Here is a 16342-nt window from a genome sequence, read left to right as displayed (position 1 = left end):
TATATATATATATATATATAAAATGGTCTTCATTGGATGAAATTAATAGATCTAATTTATTAAATTATGTATATAGTGGTGCATATAGAGATATGACTACTGAACTGACTCACTTTGAGAATTTCTAATGGTTATAATTACCGCATATTTGTTAATAGGATATTCTCAAGATAAACATTGTAATAAAATTTCTTTTACTTGCGATTATCATAGTAATTAATAATGTATTTATTATACTTTAATTGTGGACACTTAATATCCTAGTGTGCTAGTTGAATGGACATTGGATATGATTTAAATACTTGTAGAATTAATGATTAGTCAATAAAGAATCCGTTAACTCTTGTTAAAGAGTTTGAACTCTATGACTATAATGACTGAGATGAATAAAACTTTGGCCAAGAAGATTGAATGAATGAAGAAAGAAATTTTTTAAGTCATTCACAATTCATTATAATAATGAGAATAAGTTAGAATTTGACAATTAAACCATACTCTAATGCTATGTTTGTTTGAAGGAAAAATGGAAGGAAAGAAAATGGAGGAAAGAAAATGAAAAGGAAAAATTATTATTATTTTTCATTGTTTGGTTGAGAAGAGAAATGGGAGAGAAAGAAAAAGAGATGGAAAAAAATTGGTGGAACTCACCAATTTTTTTTCTCTCCAATATTGGAAAGAAAATAGAGAGAAAACTAATTCTCTTTTTACTTCCAATATTACCCCTTTATTTTTTTCAATATCTTTTATAATATAAGGGTAAAATTGTCTTTTTATAACATTTCTTTTCTTCTTTTTTTCCTTCCATCCAAATACATCTAAGAAAAATAAAAAATTACTCAATTTCTTTTCTTTCCTTTCTATTTTATTTCTCTCTATTTCTTTTCTTCCAACGAAACATAGCCTAAGGGTTAACCAAGAGTTGAAAAGATAGAAGAAATTATACTTTGTTCTTCTCAAATTTTTAGTAAAAATATATTACTTCATACTATTGGGTCATTGAGGAGTGTTGCTAGACGCCAACCTTGATTAGTAAATTTAATATGATTAATTTACTACCCGCTTAGTATTAAATCTATGGGGTCACACACTAACGAGTGTTCTAATCTTTGCTATAGAATTATTTAATTATTATTTTAATTTGATGAAATAAATAATTATATTAATTTAAATGAAATATTATTGTATCATTTGCTAGCACTAAAAATATAATAATAATATAATAATTGAGAATATTAAATAAGATTTGAGAATAATTAGTTATTCTATTTTTAAATTTGGATGAAATCCTAATTAATTCTGTTTTAAATTGAGTTATGATATGATTCATAAATTTGAAAGATTTAAGTTTATTTAAAATAATAAGATATGATTTAAATTTAAATTGAGATTCAAATTCAAAATCAGTATCAAATCTCATACTATATATATGTATGCCGAGAGTAGAGGAAAGAGATGGAATAAAAACATACAAATGTTTTGTTCCTTTACCTCTACACACATAAACGTATGTGAGCCTAATTTTTTAAGAAGAATTTTATGGGTGCAAAGATATAAGAGATTTCTCAATTTAGATAAGATGTCCATTAGTCAAGGAGTTGACAAAAAAAATTAGTCTTAGTGTGGATACACATAACTAGAGTCTTCGTACAATCGAAAAATAAAATTTTTACTAAAGCATCCAAAGGTATTTAGATTTGATTTATATATCATTTCTAGAATAAAATTTAAGTATAAAATAGATCTTTATGATTATTTTCTTTTTTTTTTCACCGCATGTTATGAACACATGGTAATTTTTCAAATTTTATCATAATTTTCTTTAAGCACTCGATAATAATCATTCTAATAAATAAATTGTTATGATATTATTTTTTAAAAAAATTTAAACTAATAAAAAAATCATATGAATGGTTTACCAAACAATTGAGAGCAGGAGATAACATATTTTCTTTTGGTCTTGCATAAAGAATATAAAGTGAGAGATAATATTTTATTAAACAATTAAAAAAATAATAAAAAATATTTTTTTAAGAATTTTTTTAATTTATTTAATTTTTGTATAAATTTTTTTATTTGTCTTATACTATTTTTTTAACTTTTAAAGTTTACTAAAAATAAATTCTAGACATTTTAAATATAAAATTTTAATATGTATCATGGTATTACTTTTAAAAAAAATAAACTGATAAAAGAAAATAACGTTAACGGTAATAGATTCTAATGACGACGGAGGCTTAGCTTCTTTTAACTTATTATGTCACTAATTTTAAAATTTTATCATGTAATATTATATCCAAAACTCGTGAAAAGTAAACGCAACGTAACAAAGTGTGTCGGTGTTATAAATATAATTATTTATATATTTACTTTTATTAGTTTAAAGTTTGGTAATAAATAATTTTATAATATAATTTCAAAATTTTTATAACAAAAAAAACTAAAATTCTTATTCAAAAGAATTTTTTTAACATAAAATAACTTTAAAAATAAAATAAAAAGAGTTATCAACACAAAAAAAATTCAACATAATTTGTGATTCTTCGTGATTGTTCTTTGAAATATATCATTTTTTTAAATAAATAAAAAATATTTTGCTTATTAAAATAAATAATTTGTAAAATAATTACAAAAATACATCGTATTTCTTATCTCGTTTACCGTGTATATCTCGTTTGCACTATAAACAAAATACAGTAAGACAAATTTTTAACAGCTATAAAAGATGTGCAACTCTTGATATTCTCCACATACATTTTATATCTTCTTCTCTTCAGTTTTTTTTCCAAAAGATAGTAATAAATGTTCAATAATAGCGGATATGTGGTTGTCTATGTGTATCTCAATTATCGTATGAGAAACAATGACAACAGGGCGATATTTGAGTGTGATAATCCGTTACTGTTGTGCACTTGACAAGTAAGTTCCTTGTCCGAATTAAAGAGTATGATATTGAGTACTTGGTGGTTTAGGGAGAAAAGAGATCGGAAGAGTGGGGTATAAGTTGCTAGCACCGTTGGGAAACAGAGTTTTTTGGTTTCGTCTGTTTCGGCTCCATGGCGACGAGCATGTGCACCTCACGTTTCACATCCATGGGAGAATCAAGGTGGAACAAGTGATGGAGCTTTTCGCAGAGGTTGGTGATGTTGGTGGCGGTGGATCCGTCCACTCGACCTTTGTGCATGATGACCCACCTCTCGCATCACTACCGATTCATGTTGCTAGTCCAGTGGAAGACATGGACGGGGCTGATGAAGACTCTGACAAGGAGTATATTACGGATAGCAACGATATTGGTTCTTCTGAAGATGATAATTATGAGGAGTTTGTATTAGAAATGCCGGTTGATGCAGCGGTCTGCTATGTTTTGCCTGCCCCCACTCGATTCTGGCGCTATCAGATGTACCAAGTCACTATCATACATTGGATTTGGACGCGATGCAAGAGAAAATTTCAAGTCCTCCAAGGAAAAGCGATACCTCCTAAACACTGTTTATAGTCCAAGTAAGGTTGCGTACGAGTGATACATAGATGCCTTAGGTTTGTCGCGAGAGATGACAGATTGGGTTGGTAGGTTCAACAAGAAATATGGCTACAACACTGCGATAGCGGTCGCCGGTTTGGTCACATGACAACGAATCTCTTAAAGTGCATCAATGCAATGCTTAAGGATACACGGTACTTGCCGATTTCTGTCATCGTGCGATGCACTTACGAGAGGCTGCAGTAGTTGTTCGTCACGAAATACAAGGAGGCACAGACATAAATGGCGGCTGAAAATCATTTCTCCCAATGGCTGATGGCTGCCATTGAAAATAACAGAGAGGGCATATCAAAGATGCGTGTTACTCACTATGACAGACGGGCTTCAGTGTTTGTTATTGAGGAGTTAGAGCCTTTCAAGTGTTCGTCTCAAGGTTCGTTCCATGTTCGTCTCACAGCGAAGATGTGTGACTGTAGCCTTTTCCAATATCTTCATTTCCCATTCCGTCATGCGCTTGCCGCTTGTGCCGCTGCAATATGTTTCGATGTACATGCAGAAAGCTGGGTTCAAAGTATATGAGATGGAGTTTCTATCGATATCAGATGAGGCGCTTTGGCCGGAGTGGTATGTGACACGGCTTCGTCCTAACCCACTCATGCGCAAGAAGGCTACTGGAAGACTTATGTCCACTAGGTTTCGAAATGACATGGATAAGGGCGAGCGTCAGGAGAAGAGGTGCAGTCTATGCATTAATTTTAACCTTAATGGTATCTCCAAGATCCATTGAATCAAGATGAATTTTGCCATCTAATATCCATGATAATTAGTTGTTTCCAGATATATCAAGAGAATTAAATTCAAGATGAGTGAGTTTTGACATAATAAAAATTTATTACTTGAGTCTTCTTAAATTTTGATCAGAGTCTCGTGTTGATAACGTCTTGTAAAATAAATAAATAAAAAAGAGGAAATAAATATAAAATAAAAATGTATAAACAGAAGACTCTAATATTAATATTCACAAATATTATTATCTTAATATAATAGAAATTATTTATATATATTTACTAATATTATATGTGGTAGTGTGAATATAAAAGAGAGGAAAGTATTTAGTTGTTGTTGTGGTATATTATTTCAAGCATGACTTCTCCTATTTATACATATAAGTATATAACAAGCCTTCATTTTCAAACTTCATTTATTTGAATTTGTCTTGAAAAGTGATTCCTTTAATATTGAAAAAGTTAACCGCTCAAGTTATAAATAGAGATCCATGTATCTCTTCTATCATAACAAATATATGCCTTTTGTCACTTATTAGTTAATTTTTTTTTAAAAAGAATATTCATCACTCATTATTTTTCTATACCAAATTTATAATTAATATTTTAAAGAAATTTTATTTCTAAATAATTATTGAATAAGCGTTGATGATAGTGATGAACTTGTGTTAGATGTAAAATGGTTATGTTTCCTCTCTAACTGACTTAAATTTTTAGAATAAATAATTTTATAGACTAAATTTTCAAATTCTCAAAGTGATCCCTAAGATTGACGCTATGCATTAAAATTGTCTCTGAAATTTCAATTACACCAATTACGTTTCTGAGATTGAAAAAATTGCACCATATTAGTCCCTAGTTCGCTTTTCGTTAACGACGCACTAACGTGGTTTGATGTCGTGGACCTTTGGTGACACATGTCACCTCATAGTTTGACCACGTGTAACAATATGATGATGTGTCGGCCAAAAACACGTGGCATGCTGACGTGGATGGTTATGCCATGTATCACAATGTTGTTTGTCCACGTGTCATCTACTGTCATCATTACATATACACCAAATCTATCATTTACTTTGCATCAAATGACTCATTTCAGTCGCTGAAATTGAATGTCGTGCACCAAATTAGTTCGTTTATCAGGTTTTTCTCTTTTTTTTGTAAATTTAAAATTCTCAATATTTTTGAACACACTAGTTTTAATTTTATCTTTTCACAAGTTATTTAAATACAAGTGCTTTTATAAAATATTTTTAATTTTAGTTTTATTAAAAGAATTATATGAGATATTATATTGATTTAGTAAAGAGTGTAAGATAAGTATAATAATATTTTTTAATACAAATTTTTTAATATTTAACATCATAATAAATATTTTAAAAATACTTGATAAGTCACTTGTTAACTAATATAAATTCATTATTCCCATCCGTTTTAAGAATGTCCAATTCCCCATATAATTGACTTCTAACTAAATTAATAAGATAAATTTATATTGTTGATTATAATAATTCATTTTAGGGTAAAAAACGTATATAAGCCAAGGGGAGTTTAAAATTACCTAAATCAGCCAAACAAAATTTCGATACATCATTTTACCAAAGAACAAATTAATGTAATTCGAATCAATACAATTCGAATTAGATTTGTATGTAATTCGAATTGATACGCGTAATTCGTATCAATATGTCACGAATTATAAACTTAGAGTTCGAATTGTATCAATTCGAATTAGTAGGGAGACGTGCTTTGAAGGGAGTTCGAATCAAGTTGATTCGAATTACTCTATTTTTGAAACTAGTAGTAATTCGAAACGATATAATTCGAATTACTCCCTTTTCGTATAATTTGAATAAGGCTTGGTTTGGTAAAGCTTTTACTTTTTAAGAGTAGCTTATGAAAGCTGTCTTTTAAAAGACGACTTTTTAAAAGCTACAGCACTTGCGTTTGGTAAAATCACATTAAAAATAGTTTTTAATAAGCACAAGTAATATAATTGTGTTTGGTAAAACAACTTTTAAAAATTAAAAAAAATATAATAAACATATTTATAACAAAGAATAATATTTTTTTCAAATTTTAGAGACCAATAATTTAAATATTTATTTGATTTACTCTCTATATTAATATAAATAGAGTTATCATTAGTCAATAATAAAACTTGTACTGATACGTCTATTACCCATTTATATATATTGACTCACTTATACAAATCACAAAATATGAGACACATATCTCAAGTAAAATTATATGAAGATTGTGTTAGAATTTGTGAAGGTTAGGTTGAGAAATTAGAAATATACGAGGATTCCAATGGCAATATAATGACAGAAAATATGTGTGGAAAAATAAATAAAATATATTTTTAATTGTTTTGTATGGAATAAAATATTTTTTTTAATTTCTAAATTATTATTGACTATGTAGAGTACTTTATTTAAAATTTGAGTACCTAAGTCATTAGAACATTATAAATTTTTATAGTACTCCTAACATTTTTTAAACTATTTTTTTAAATTATTTTACATAAAATAAAATATTTTTTGTAGTATAATTTAAATAAATTTATTAAAAAAATTTATTAGAATTTGTTACGAAAAGGGAGTAATTCGAATCAACTTGATTCGAACTCCCTTCAAAGCACGTCTCCCTACTAATTCGAATTGATACAATTCGAACTCTAAGTTTATAATTCGTGACATATTGATTCGAATTACGTGTTGTCAATGCTTTCAAGTAATTCGAATTATATCAATTCGAATTACATACAAATCTAATTCAAATTGTATTGATTCGAATTACATTAATTTGTTCTTTGGTAGAATGATGTATCAGAATTTTATTTGGCTGATTTAGGTAATTTTAAACTCTCCTCGGCTCATATACGTTTTTTACCCTAATAATAATAATAATAACGACAAAAAAGTAAATATATTCTTTAATTTTACAATTACAAATAAAGTATCGCGTGTAGTCGATAAAGTTTTTTGAAAGAAAAAGTATAGGTAGACAATGAGAATACTAAATAATTTGAACAATAAATATGTTAGATATTTAATTTAATAGGTATGCAGGTGATTATGTTTATTATTTTTAACTAGATGGTTATTTCTTTTAATTTGATTTACTCATGCACAGTTAACAATAGTTGGATATTCAATTCATTAAGTGTGCAGATAATTATCTTAATGTTAAGGTTTAGGAGTTAATTTGAGAATGAAGTATTTTTGTATTTTATTGAGTCAATTCTAAAATCTATTGTTTACATTGTTTACAAAAGTTCTTGTTTACCTAGCAAAAAACAGTTGAAAATTAATTAACCTAGTATATATAAATAATAACTCCTTCAAGTCTCAACTCAACACAAAAACACCCCTAAACCGATATTGCAAGAGAAAAGGTTTGATTTCAAATACACATTACTGAAAAAAGCATGGCTATCAAACCGCATTGTTTGGTGTTATCATTCCCAGGTCAAGGCCACATAAACCCCATGATTCAGTTGTCAAAGCTCTTGGTACATGAAGGGGTGAAAGTAACACTAGCCACCACATGTTTTTACTCCAAAACCTTACAAAATGTGCCACCTTACATATCACTTGAATCAATCTCTGATGGGTTTTACAATGGTGGGTTGGGTGAAGCTGGAACCTTTAAGGCCTATTTGGCCCGGTTTTGGCAAGTGGGCCCACCCTCCCTTGTTGATCTTATAGAAAAACTTACTAAATTGGGAAACCCAATAGATTGCATTATCTATGATTCAGCGTTGCCGTGGGCATTAGATGTTGCCAAAAGGTTTGGCATAGTAGGTGCTTCTTACTTCACTCAAAATACGGCTGTGAATAGCATATATTATCATGTTCAATTGGGAAAGATTAAGGTTCCTCTCATTGAGAGTGAAATTTCACTTCCTTCTATGCCTAAACTTCAACTTTCTGACATGCCTTCTTTCTTCAACAATTGTCATGATGATGAAGATTTGGCTGTGCTTGGCTTGGCAACGGGTCAATTCTCCAACCTTGACACAGCTGATTGGGTCCTATGCAATTCATTTTATGAGCTGGACAAGGAGGTAAGCAATAAGACTAATGTATTAATGCTTAGACATATAATAACTATTTATGATATCTATTTCTATTAATTTAGATTTAAAAAAAAAAGTGATATCATGATATTATATCAAAATTTTATGTTCGAAAAGTCTAAAATTTGATCTTTGATAAACTCCAAAAGTTAAAAAAAAAGCATAAGACAAAAAGAAAAAAAAGATCTATACAAAAATTAAGTAAACTAAAAAAAAACTCTTATTTGAAAGAGAGTGTTAGAGATATAACTATTTATATTGTCTCTTTCTATCGATTTAAACTTTTGAAAAAAATGTTATTATGATATTAATAAAAAATATTTTAAATCATTTTATTTTATTAATATTAAGGTTATTAAAGCCTTCTATTTTACTCTCTAAGGAATCATTATATAAATTTTAGTTTTTTTACATTAATAATAGCATAAATTATATTTTTTTCATTATTTTATTTTTCTTCTTTTATTTTCTTCAAATTCCAAATTCAATATGTAATAGTTGCTTCCTAAAATTTGTTTCTAGGTGGCTGATTGGACAATGAAAATTTGGCCAAAATTTAGAACCATTGGACCAAATATTCCCTCTGTATTTTTGGACAAACGAATTAAAGATGATGAAGATTATGGAGCTGCAGCATTCAAGAGTGAAGAAGAATGCATGGAATGGCTAGACAATAAACCAAATGGATCGGTTGTGTATGTCTCATTTGGGAGCTTGGTTCCTCTTGATGAAGAACAAATGAGAGAAATAGCATATGGTCTAAGAAATAGTAATCATTATTTTTTGTGGGTGGTTAGAACCTCTGAAGAGATTAAACTTCCAAAAGATTTTGCAAAGAAATCAGAGAAGGGTTTGGTAGTAACATGGTGCTCCCAATTGAAAGTACTAGCTCATGAATCTGTGGCATGTTTTGTAACACATTGTGGTTGGAACTCTACATTGGAAACTTTAAGTTTAGGAGTTCCAACTATTGTAGTGCCACAATGGTCTGATCAAATCACAAATGCAAAGTATATGGTTGATGTTTGGAAAGTGGGAATTAGAGTTCCCATTGATGAGAAAAAGATTGTGAAGAGTGAAGCATTGAGGGATTGCATAAAGGAAATGATGGAGTGTGAGAAAGGAAAAGAGATGAAGAATAATGCCATGCAATGGAAATCTTTGGTTCTCAGAGCAGTTAGTGATGGTGGTGGTGGAAGTTCCCATAGAAACATGATAGAATTTGTAAATAGCTTCTTTCCCTCAGAAGTTACATGTCCTAAATTAGAAATTACTTCCTAATCAACAAGCTCTACTTTTTTTTTCCTACTTTATTGTATTTGCATGAATCTATAGCTTGTTTGTTATATGAGATAATACTCGATTTGATCCATGAAGTTATACTCGAGTCTCAATTTAGTTTTTAAAGTTTTAATTGTCTCAAATTAGTCTTCAAATTTTTTACTTGACTCTGTGATGGAAACTACTACAGGGACTAACGTGATTAAAATTTGAGAAGTTTAGAAACTAAATTAAGACAATTAAAATCTTAAAGGCTAAATTGAGACTCGAATGTAATTTCAATGATCAAATTGAATATTTTTTTGTTGTTATATTATTGTAACATCATAATTTATATCGTGTGCTTATTTTAACATTTGTAAGACAGATATAATTATAAAAATTTTCAATGTAATAAAAATTTATTGGGAATCAACGTATCTAATTTCAAATTTCTTGAGAATTAGTTTTAGTGTTTACTCAAAAATTTAATACTAAAAAATTTAACACCTCAATTTAATTTTTTTAAATTATAATGTGAATTAAGTTAATTATGTTGAGGAATTTAATGATATATAGTCTTGTAAACTAGTGAGAAATTCTTTTTTTTTTTGTTCTTACACTACACACTCTAAATAAAAAGTAACTACTCAAATGAAGATGGTAAAAATATCTTTTTATAAAGATGCTTTATTTAAAATGTGATAAATTTATTTAATCACATTTTAAACAAAGATAATACTTTTATAAATATCAAAATCTAACCATACAATTTATCATCAAAGAATAAAAAAAAATATTTTTACATCAAGACAATTATAAAATCTTCATTATAGTATTCACATAAAAAAAATTCTATATTCCACTCCTGAAATTTAAGGAATTGACCTAAATACCCTTTATACCTAAATACTCTAAATAAACAACTACCTTAAGGAATTGACCTAAATACCCTTTATACCTTTACAGGTCTTATTTTACCCAGGTCAAGGAAGTCACATGCGTATTCTCACTCCATGATTCATTTCTTAAAACTTTTGCTTGGGATACTTTGTTACAAAAAAAATACATTTTCTCGTAATATATAGTTGCATACTAGCATCCACAAAGTCCATTTTTGAGTTTATATACCACTCTACTCCTGCATATTCGTTTAGAATTGAAGGAGTCTCGCTGATATAGGAATTGATTGTTATGAGTTTGGTTGTGACAATTAGGTGGATCTGTGCAATTTTTTTTTTTGTCGATATAGGAAGAGAAATGGTTGTTAGAATGTTAGGAATTCAATTTGGTTACGTTTTGACAATTAGGTGAATCTATGCTTTTGTTGTTTGATCAACATATATTTCTTGCATAAATTTTTTAAAATAAATAAAACATTAAATATTTACGGATTTGCATGTTTTTAATAGAGATGGCAAAGATAGATACTAGGGGTGTTTATGGGTCGGGTGAAATCGAATTTAATGTAATACAGATCCGACCTGAAATATATACCGGGTCTATTTGTTAGATTCGAACTCGGTCCTAAATCCGATGAAATCTATACACTTTCGGGCCACGATTATACCGGATAAAAACCGAGTGAAAACTGGGCAGTTAACATTACCCTTATATAAGTTAGCATGTGAAAAATCTAAATTTTCAAGACTCCAACCATTATTTGACATGGTAGAATTCACTTAGAAAAATATAACAAGAACCAACTCTTTCCTAAAATTAAAACATAACCACAATCAATACTAATAATGTCTAATAACACCAAATATTTAAATCAATACAAATAATACAATATTATATATTAGTCTAAAATCTTATGTATTTTAAATATAAAATATTAATTTATAGTCTTATAATGACTAATAACAACACAAAATATTAAAATTTACAATAATACTTAAATTTCACATAACAATAGCTATTATCCATCACTAATAACATAAAATATTAATTGTGTACGATGATCGGACCACCAAACTGAATTCGAACTACCTAAATTATGACCCGAATCCAACTCAAAATAATGATCAGATTTATTTTTGAGACCCTTATCCCAAGGACGCAGGTATAGAAGAAAAGGGGGGAATGGCCCCCCCCAAAATTTTAGTTTTTTATTTAAAAATAAAAAAAATTAATCTAGTCCCCCCTTTCTTTATTTCCCAGCCCCCTCTCTTTTTGTTCTATCTTTTCCAAACCCCCCTCCCTTTAATTCCTTAAAAAAAACTCAGCCCAATAGCCCATTTCTTATCTCATTTTTTTATTTCCCAACCCCTATCCCTTTTTTTAATTCTCAACGTACAATCATTCCGCAATCCCCATCCCCTTTTTTTTATTTCCCAGCATACGAGTCTCTCCCTCTTCCCCTTCCCGTCTTGGCTTTCCAAAATTTCAGGTAACAACTTTTTCTATTCTTCTTCTTTTTTATCTTTTTAATCTTCTTATCTTTTATAATTTTACCTCTTTGACTTTTATTTTTTTTGTTTTTTGCAAATTAAAAAAAAAAAGATAGTAGTTTAACAAGTGATTTTTCACTCCTCTTTCTCAAAAAAGGTTCTATTTTTATTCTTTTTTATATATTTAGTTATTTACTTAATTAGTTAATTTATTATTATTTGTTAATTAAGTTTATGTTATTATATGTTAATTTGTATATTTAGTTTTTTATTTGTTAACTATTTAATTGTAATTTTATATTATTTATACTACAATCTTAGTATTATTGTTCTGAATTTTAATATTTTATTTTATATTGAAATATAATTTTTATATTTTATAAAGATTTAAACTATAATTTACACTTTTCGCTAAATATATTTTAATTATAGGAACTTATTTGGCCATTTGAATTATAAGTAAGTTCAAAACCATTGATACATTTTTTAAAAGAAAAGATCAAGAGAATGAAGATGCTTCTACTATTACTATTCCAATACTTGAGGGGTCATCAAATTTCATTACTTCAAGTTCTTCATTGAATAGCTCAAAGCGTCCACGACTTCTTCCAAATCAACTGGATGTTTTTCGTTTGGAAAGAGATCCTGAAATGTGACCAATAATTTGGAAGTTTCCTCCAAATCAAAGAGATGAAACCCGTCGGACTTATATTAAAGTTGGACCAAATCAACCAATTATTGATAATTATCCATTTTCTGGTGATAAAAGTCATCGTCGCTTTCAAGCTTCATGGTTTAAATTGTTTCCATCTTGGTTAGAATATTCTATAGAAGATGATGCTATATATTATTTTCTGTGCTTTCTTTTTGCTAAGGAATCTTCAATCAATACGGGTTCAAATGCTTTTATTGAGAATGGTTTCAGGAATTGGAAGAAAGTAAATAGTGGAAAAGAATGTGCTCTTTTGAATCACATTGGCAAAGGTCCTAACTCATTCCATCATAAGGCGCTGAAATCATGTGATGATTTGATGAAACAATCACAACATATTGACAGATTTCTTCATAAGCAAACATCAGAAGAGATTGAAAAGAATCGAATTCGACTAGGAGCATCTATAGATTGCATTAGATGGTTGACATTTCAAGGTTGTGCATACAGAGGACATGATGAAAGCCAAAGTTCAAGCAACAGAGGTAACTTTTTAGAAATGTTGAAATTTTTGGGATCTTACAATGAAAGAGTGAAAAAGAATGTTTTGAAAAATGCTCCAAAAAATGCTAAGTATACTTCAAATGATGTCCAAAAAAAATTCTACATATTCTTGCTACTAAGGTGAGAAATTCAATCAAAGAAGAGATTGGAGATGCCAAATTTTGTATTATTGTTGATGAAGCTAGAGATGAATCTAAAAAGGAGCAAATGGCCATTGTTTTGAGATTTGTTACTCTGGATGGTTTTGTTAAAGAGAGATTTTTTGATCTTGTGCATGTCACTGATACTTGTGCAACAACTTTAAAGAAAGAATTGATTTCTGTCCTTTCTCATTATAATCTCCAAGTTGAAAATATTAGGAGTCAAGGGTATGATGGTGCTAGCAACATGCGGGGTGAGTGGAATGGTTTGCAAGTTTTGTTTCTTAAAGATTTTCCACAAGCATACTATGTGCATTGTTTTGCTCATAGGTTACAATTAGCATTGGTGGCAGCTTCAAGAGAGGTACTTCAAATTCATGAATTTTTTACGCAATTAAATTCTATTGTCACTATTGTTAGTGCTTCTTCAAAAAGACATGATCAATTACAAGAAACTCAAGCAATTGAAAATGCAAACTTGGTTGCTCAAAATGAATTAGAAACAGGCAAAGGTGCGAATCAAATAAGCACTTTACAAAGAGCTGGGGATACTCGATGGAGCTCTCACTTTAATTCTATTTGCAGTTTGGTAAAAATGTTTACTGCTACCAATATTGTTCTCAATAATATCATTGAAGACGGGACAACTTGTGCACAAAGAGGTGATGCTTATGGTGTTAGTAAAATATTATTGTCATTTGAATTTGTTTTCACTTTGCACTTGATGAAAGAGATTATGGGAATCACTAATGTTCTTTGCCAAGCACTGCAACAACAATCTCAAGATATTCTTAATGCAATACATATTGTTTATACATCAAAGTTACTTCTTCAACAATTAAGAGATGGTGGATGGTGCAATTTTCTTGCAAATGTTAAAGATTTTTGTGAAAAAAATGAAATTGAAGTCCCTAATATGAGTGCACAATATGTTTTTGGAAGAGGTCGATCTCGTCAACCAAGTGTGACAGTTGAGCATCATTATCGAATAGATGTATTCTTGGCAACAATTGACTCTCAAATACAAGAGTTGAATAGTAGATTTAATGAGCAAACAATAGAGCTTTTGACTTTGAGTTGTGCTTTGGATCCTAAGGACAATTTCAAATCATTTAATATTGAAGAAATCAGCAAGTTAGCAGAGAAGTTTTATCCCCTTGACTTTCCTTCTAATGAGCTAAATATTTTGAAATCTCAGTTGCAACATTAACAGCATGATATACCAAATCATTTGAAAGGCGTTGGTACACTTTCTGAATTGTGCAACAAGTTGAAAAAACAAAAAAATTAAGAGCTTATCACATGGTTGATAGATTAATACGTCTTGTTTTGACTCTACCAGTGTCTACAGCAACAACAGAAAGAGCTTTTTCAGCAATGAAAATTGTTAAGACAAGACTCCGAAGTAAAATAGCTGATGAATTTCTTGCAGACAACTTGGTCATCTATATAGAAAAAGAATTAGCAGCTATTTTCGACACAAATTCAATTATAGATGATTTTAAAAATAGAAAAAAACGTCGAATAACTTTTTCATGATACAAAACTGTAAGTGGTAATTTTTATATATTATTGTCTTACTTTAATTGAGATTATATATATATATATATATTTTTTAATTTTATCAATAAAAATAGTAATATAAAATATAACACCGCCTCCCCTAAATAATTAGCTTAGCTCCGTCCCTATCTTATCCAATTTTAGATCAAATAAAATCATATCAAATTAATTCCTAAAAATTTTAGAGCAGATCGGATCAAATCAGGCTATGAACACTCCTAATAGATACTAAACACTCCTATTACTAAGCGGAAGTCGATGACCGCGGGTATTATATGTGACCCGTGAGAAGGAGTTAATAGGAATTCGAAAAATTTGTATAAATGAGATGAGAATTTATGGAACGAAATGTGGATAGAGGTATTTGTTTTATCGAGATGGTAACCTCTCGATTTTTTAAAAATTAAATAATAAATTATTTATAATTTAGTATATTTATTTTAAATTTTATTTTGAGTAAAATATCGTTTTTATCTTTAACGTTTAAGGTAAGTTTTATTTGTGTCTCTAACGTTTAAATCGTTTTATTTGTATCCTTAACATTTATAAAAGTGATTTAATGTTATTCTATTATCAATTATACTAACAAATCAGATTATATTTTTCAATTATTTTTATTTGGATGTATTCATTCTCAATTAGGTCTCACTTAAATGTGTTCGATTTTAATATTATACCAACTATTTGTGTTTAGATTCAATTATATCACTAGAAAAGTGAATTATGTAAATGTTGTAGAAATTAGTTTCAACTTTTGATGAGCTATTTTTCGGAGTGGATCATCGATTCTATCCCAGACATTTATATTCTAACTTCAAGAAGAGATTTTTAAAACTCAAACTAAAGCGTTCATGATGTGTAATTGACAGCAAGATAACATTGAATCACTTTTACAAACGTTAGGGATACAAATAGGACGATTTGAACGATATGGATACAAATAGGATTTACCCAAAACGTTGGGGAGAAAAACGATATTTTACTCTTTTATTTTTTTTAAAACTAATTAAATTAAAATTATGATATTTTAAATTTAAAAATAATAAAAATTTATTCATTTAATTTAAATATTGAAATTTTAAATCTAATTATATAAACTAAAAACATTATTTTATTATTTCTAATTTTAAGTAAGAGTATTTATTTAAAACTAATTAGTAAATTAATAAATAATATTTTTAAAATAATTTTATTAGGTTAAATCTAGTTTTAAATTAGGGGTAAGTACGATTTTGGTCCCTTAAGTTTAGTGCCAGAATCGAATTCGTCCTTCTTGTTATTTTGCCATTAAAGTCGTCCTTAATGTTTTTTTTCGTATTAAAATCGTCCATTTCAATAAAATTTTTTGTTTTATTCCTAAACTACCCCTATCCTATTTTAATAATAAAATTATAAAATTAAAAAAAAAGAAAACGTGTAA

The 16342-nt window shown here is 28.6% G+C and overlaps 2 protein-coding genes across 4 annotated transcripts in view; both read left to right on the top strand.

Annotated features, from left to right (window-relative positions):
• LOC107486033 (mogroside IE synthase) overlaps positions 1 to 16342 on the top strand; it is a 57384-nt gene that overhangs the window by 21083 nt on the left and 19959 nt on the right. Inside the window, exon 1 of one of the 3 annotated variants that reach the window (XM_016106630.3) lies at positions 7612 to 7666. The exons of 1 other annotated variant lie outside the window; for it this stretch is intronic. The gene's annotated coding sequence lies outside the window, so the exon portion shown is untranslated. Of the gene's footprint in view, positions 1 to 7611; positions 7667 to 8008; positions 8062 to 16342 lie in introns of those variants that run through there. One more of the 3 variants, XM_052260309.1, reaches the window with a different exon arrangement.
• Positions 7630 to 9692, top strand: LOC107486032 (mogroside IE synthase-like). Its single transcript, XM_016106570.3, has 2 exons — positions 7630 to 8338; positions 8873 to 9692. The coding sequence occupies exons 1-2, from the start codon at positions 7700 to 7702 to the stop codon at positions 9629 to 9631; spliced, it is 1398 nt and encodes a 465-aa protein (XP_015962056.1). The 5' UTR covers positions 7630 to 7699; the 3' UTR covers positions 9632 to 9692.

The sequence above is a fragment of the Arachis duranensis genome, chromosome 4, assembly GCF_000817695.3.
Source record: "Arachis duranensis cultivar V14167 chromosome 4, aradu.V14167.gnm2.J7QH, whole genome shotgun sequence".
Classification (NCBI taxonomy): domain Eukaryota; kingdom Viridiplantae; phylum Streptophyta; class Magnoliopsida; order Fabales; family Fabaceae; genus Arachis; species Arachis duranensis.
Note: the sequence above shows the minus strand (reverse complement) of the source record. Positions and strands in the feature narration are given on the sequence as shown.

Bases quoted from the DNA above. Each gene is read 5' to 3' on its own strand.
- LOC107486032 (XM_016106570.3), top strand. From the start codon at position 7,700: ATGGCTATCAAACCGCATTGTTTGGTGTTATCATTCCCAGGTCAAGGC. The intron at 8,339-8,872 runs GTAAGCAATAAG...ATTTGTTTCTAG, and splicing joins TTTATGAGCTGGACAAGGAG to GTGGCTGATTGGACAATGAA.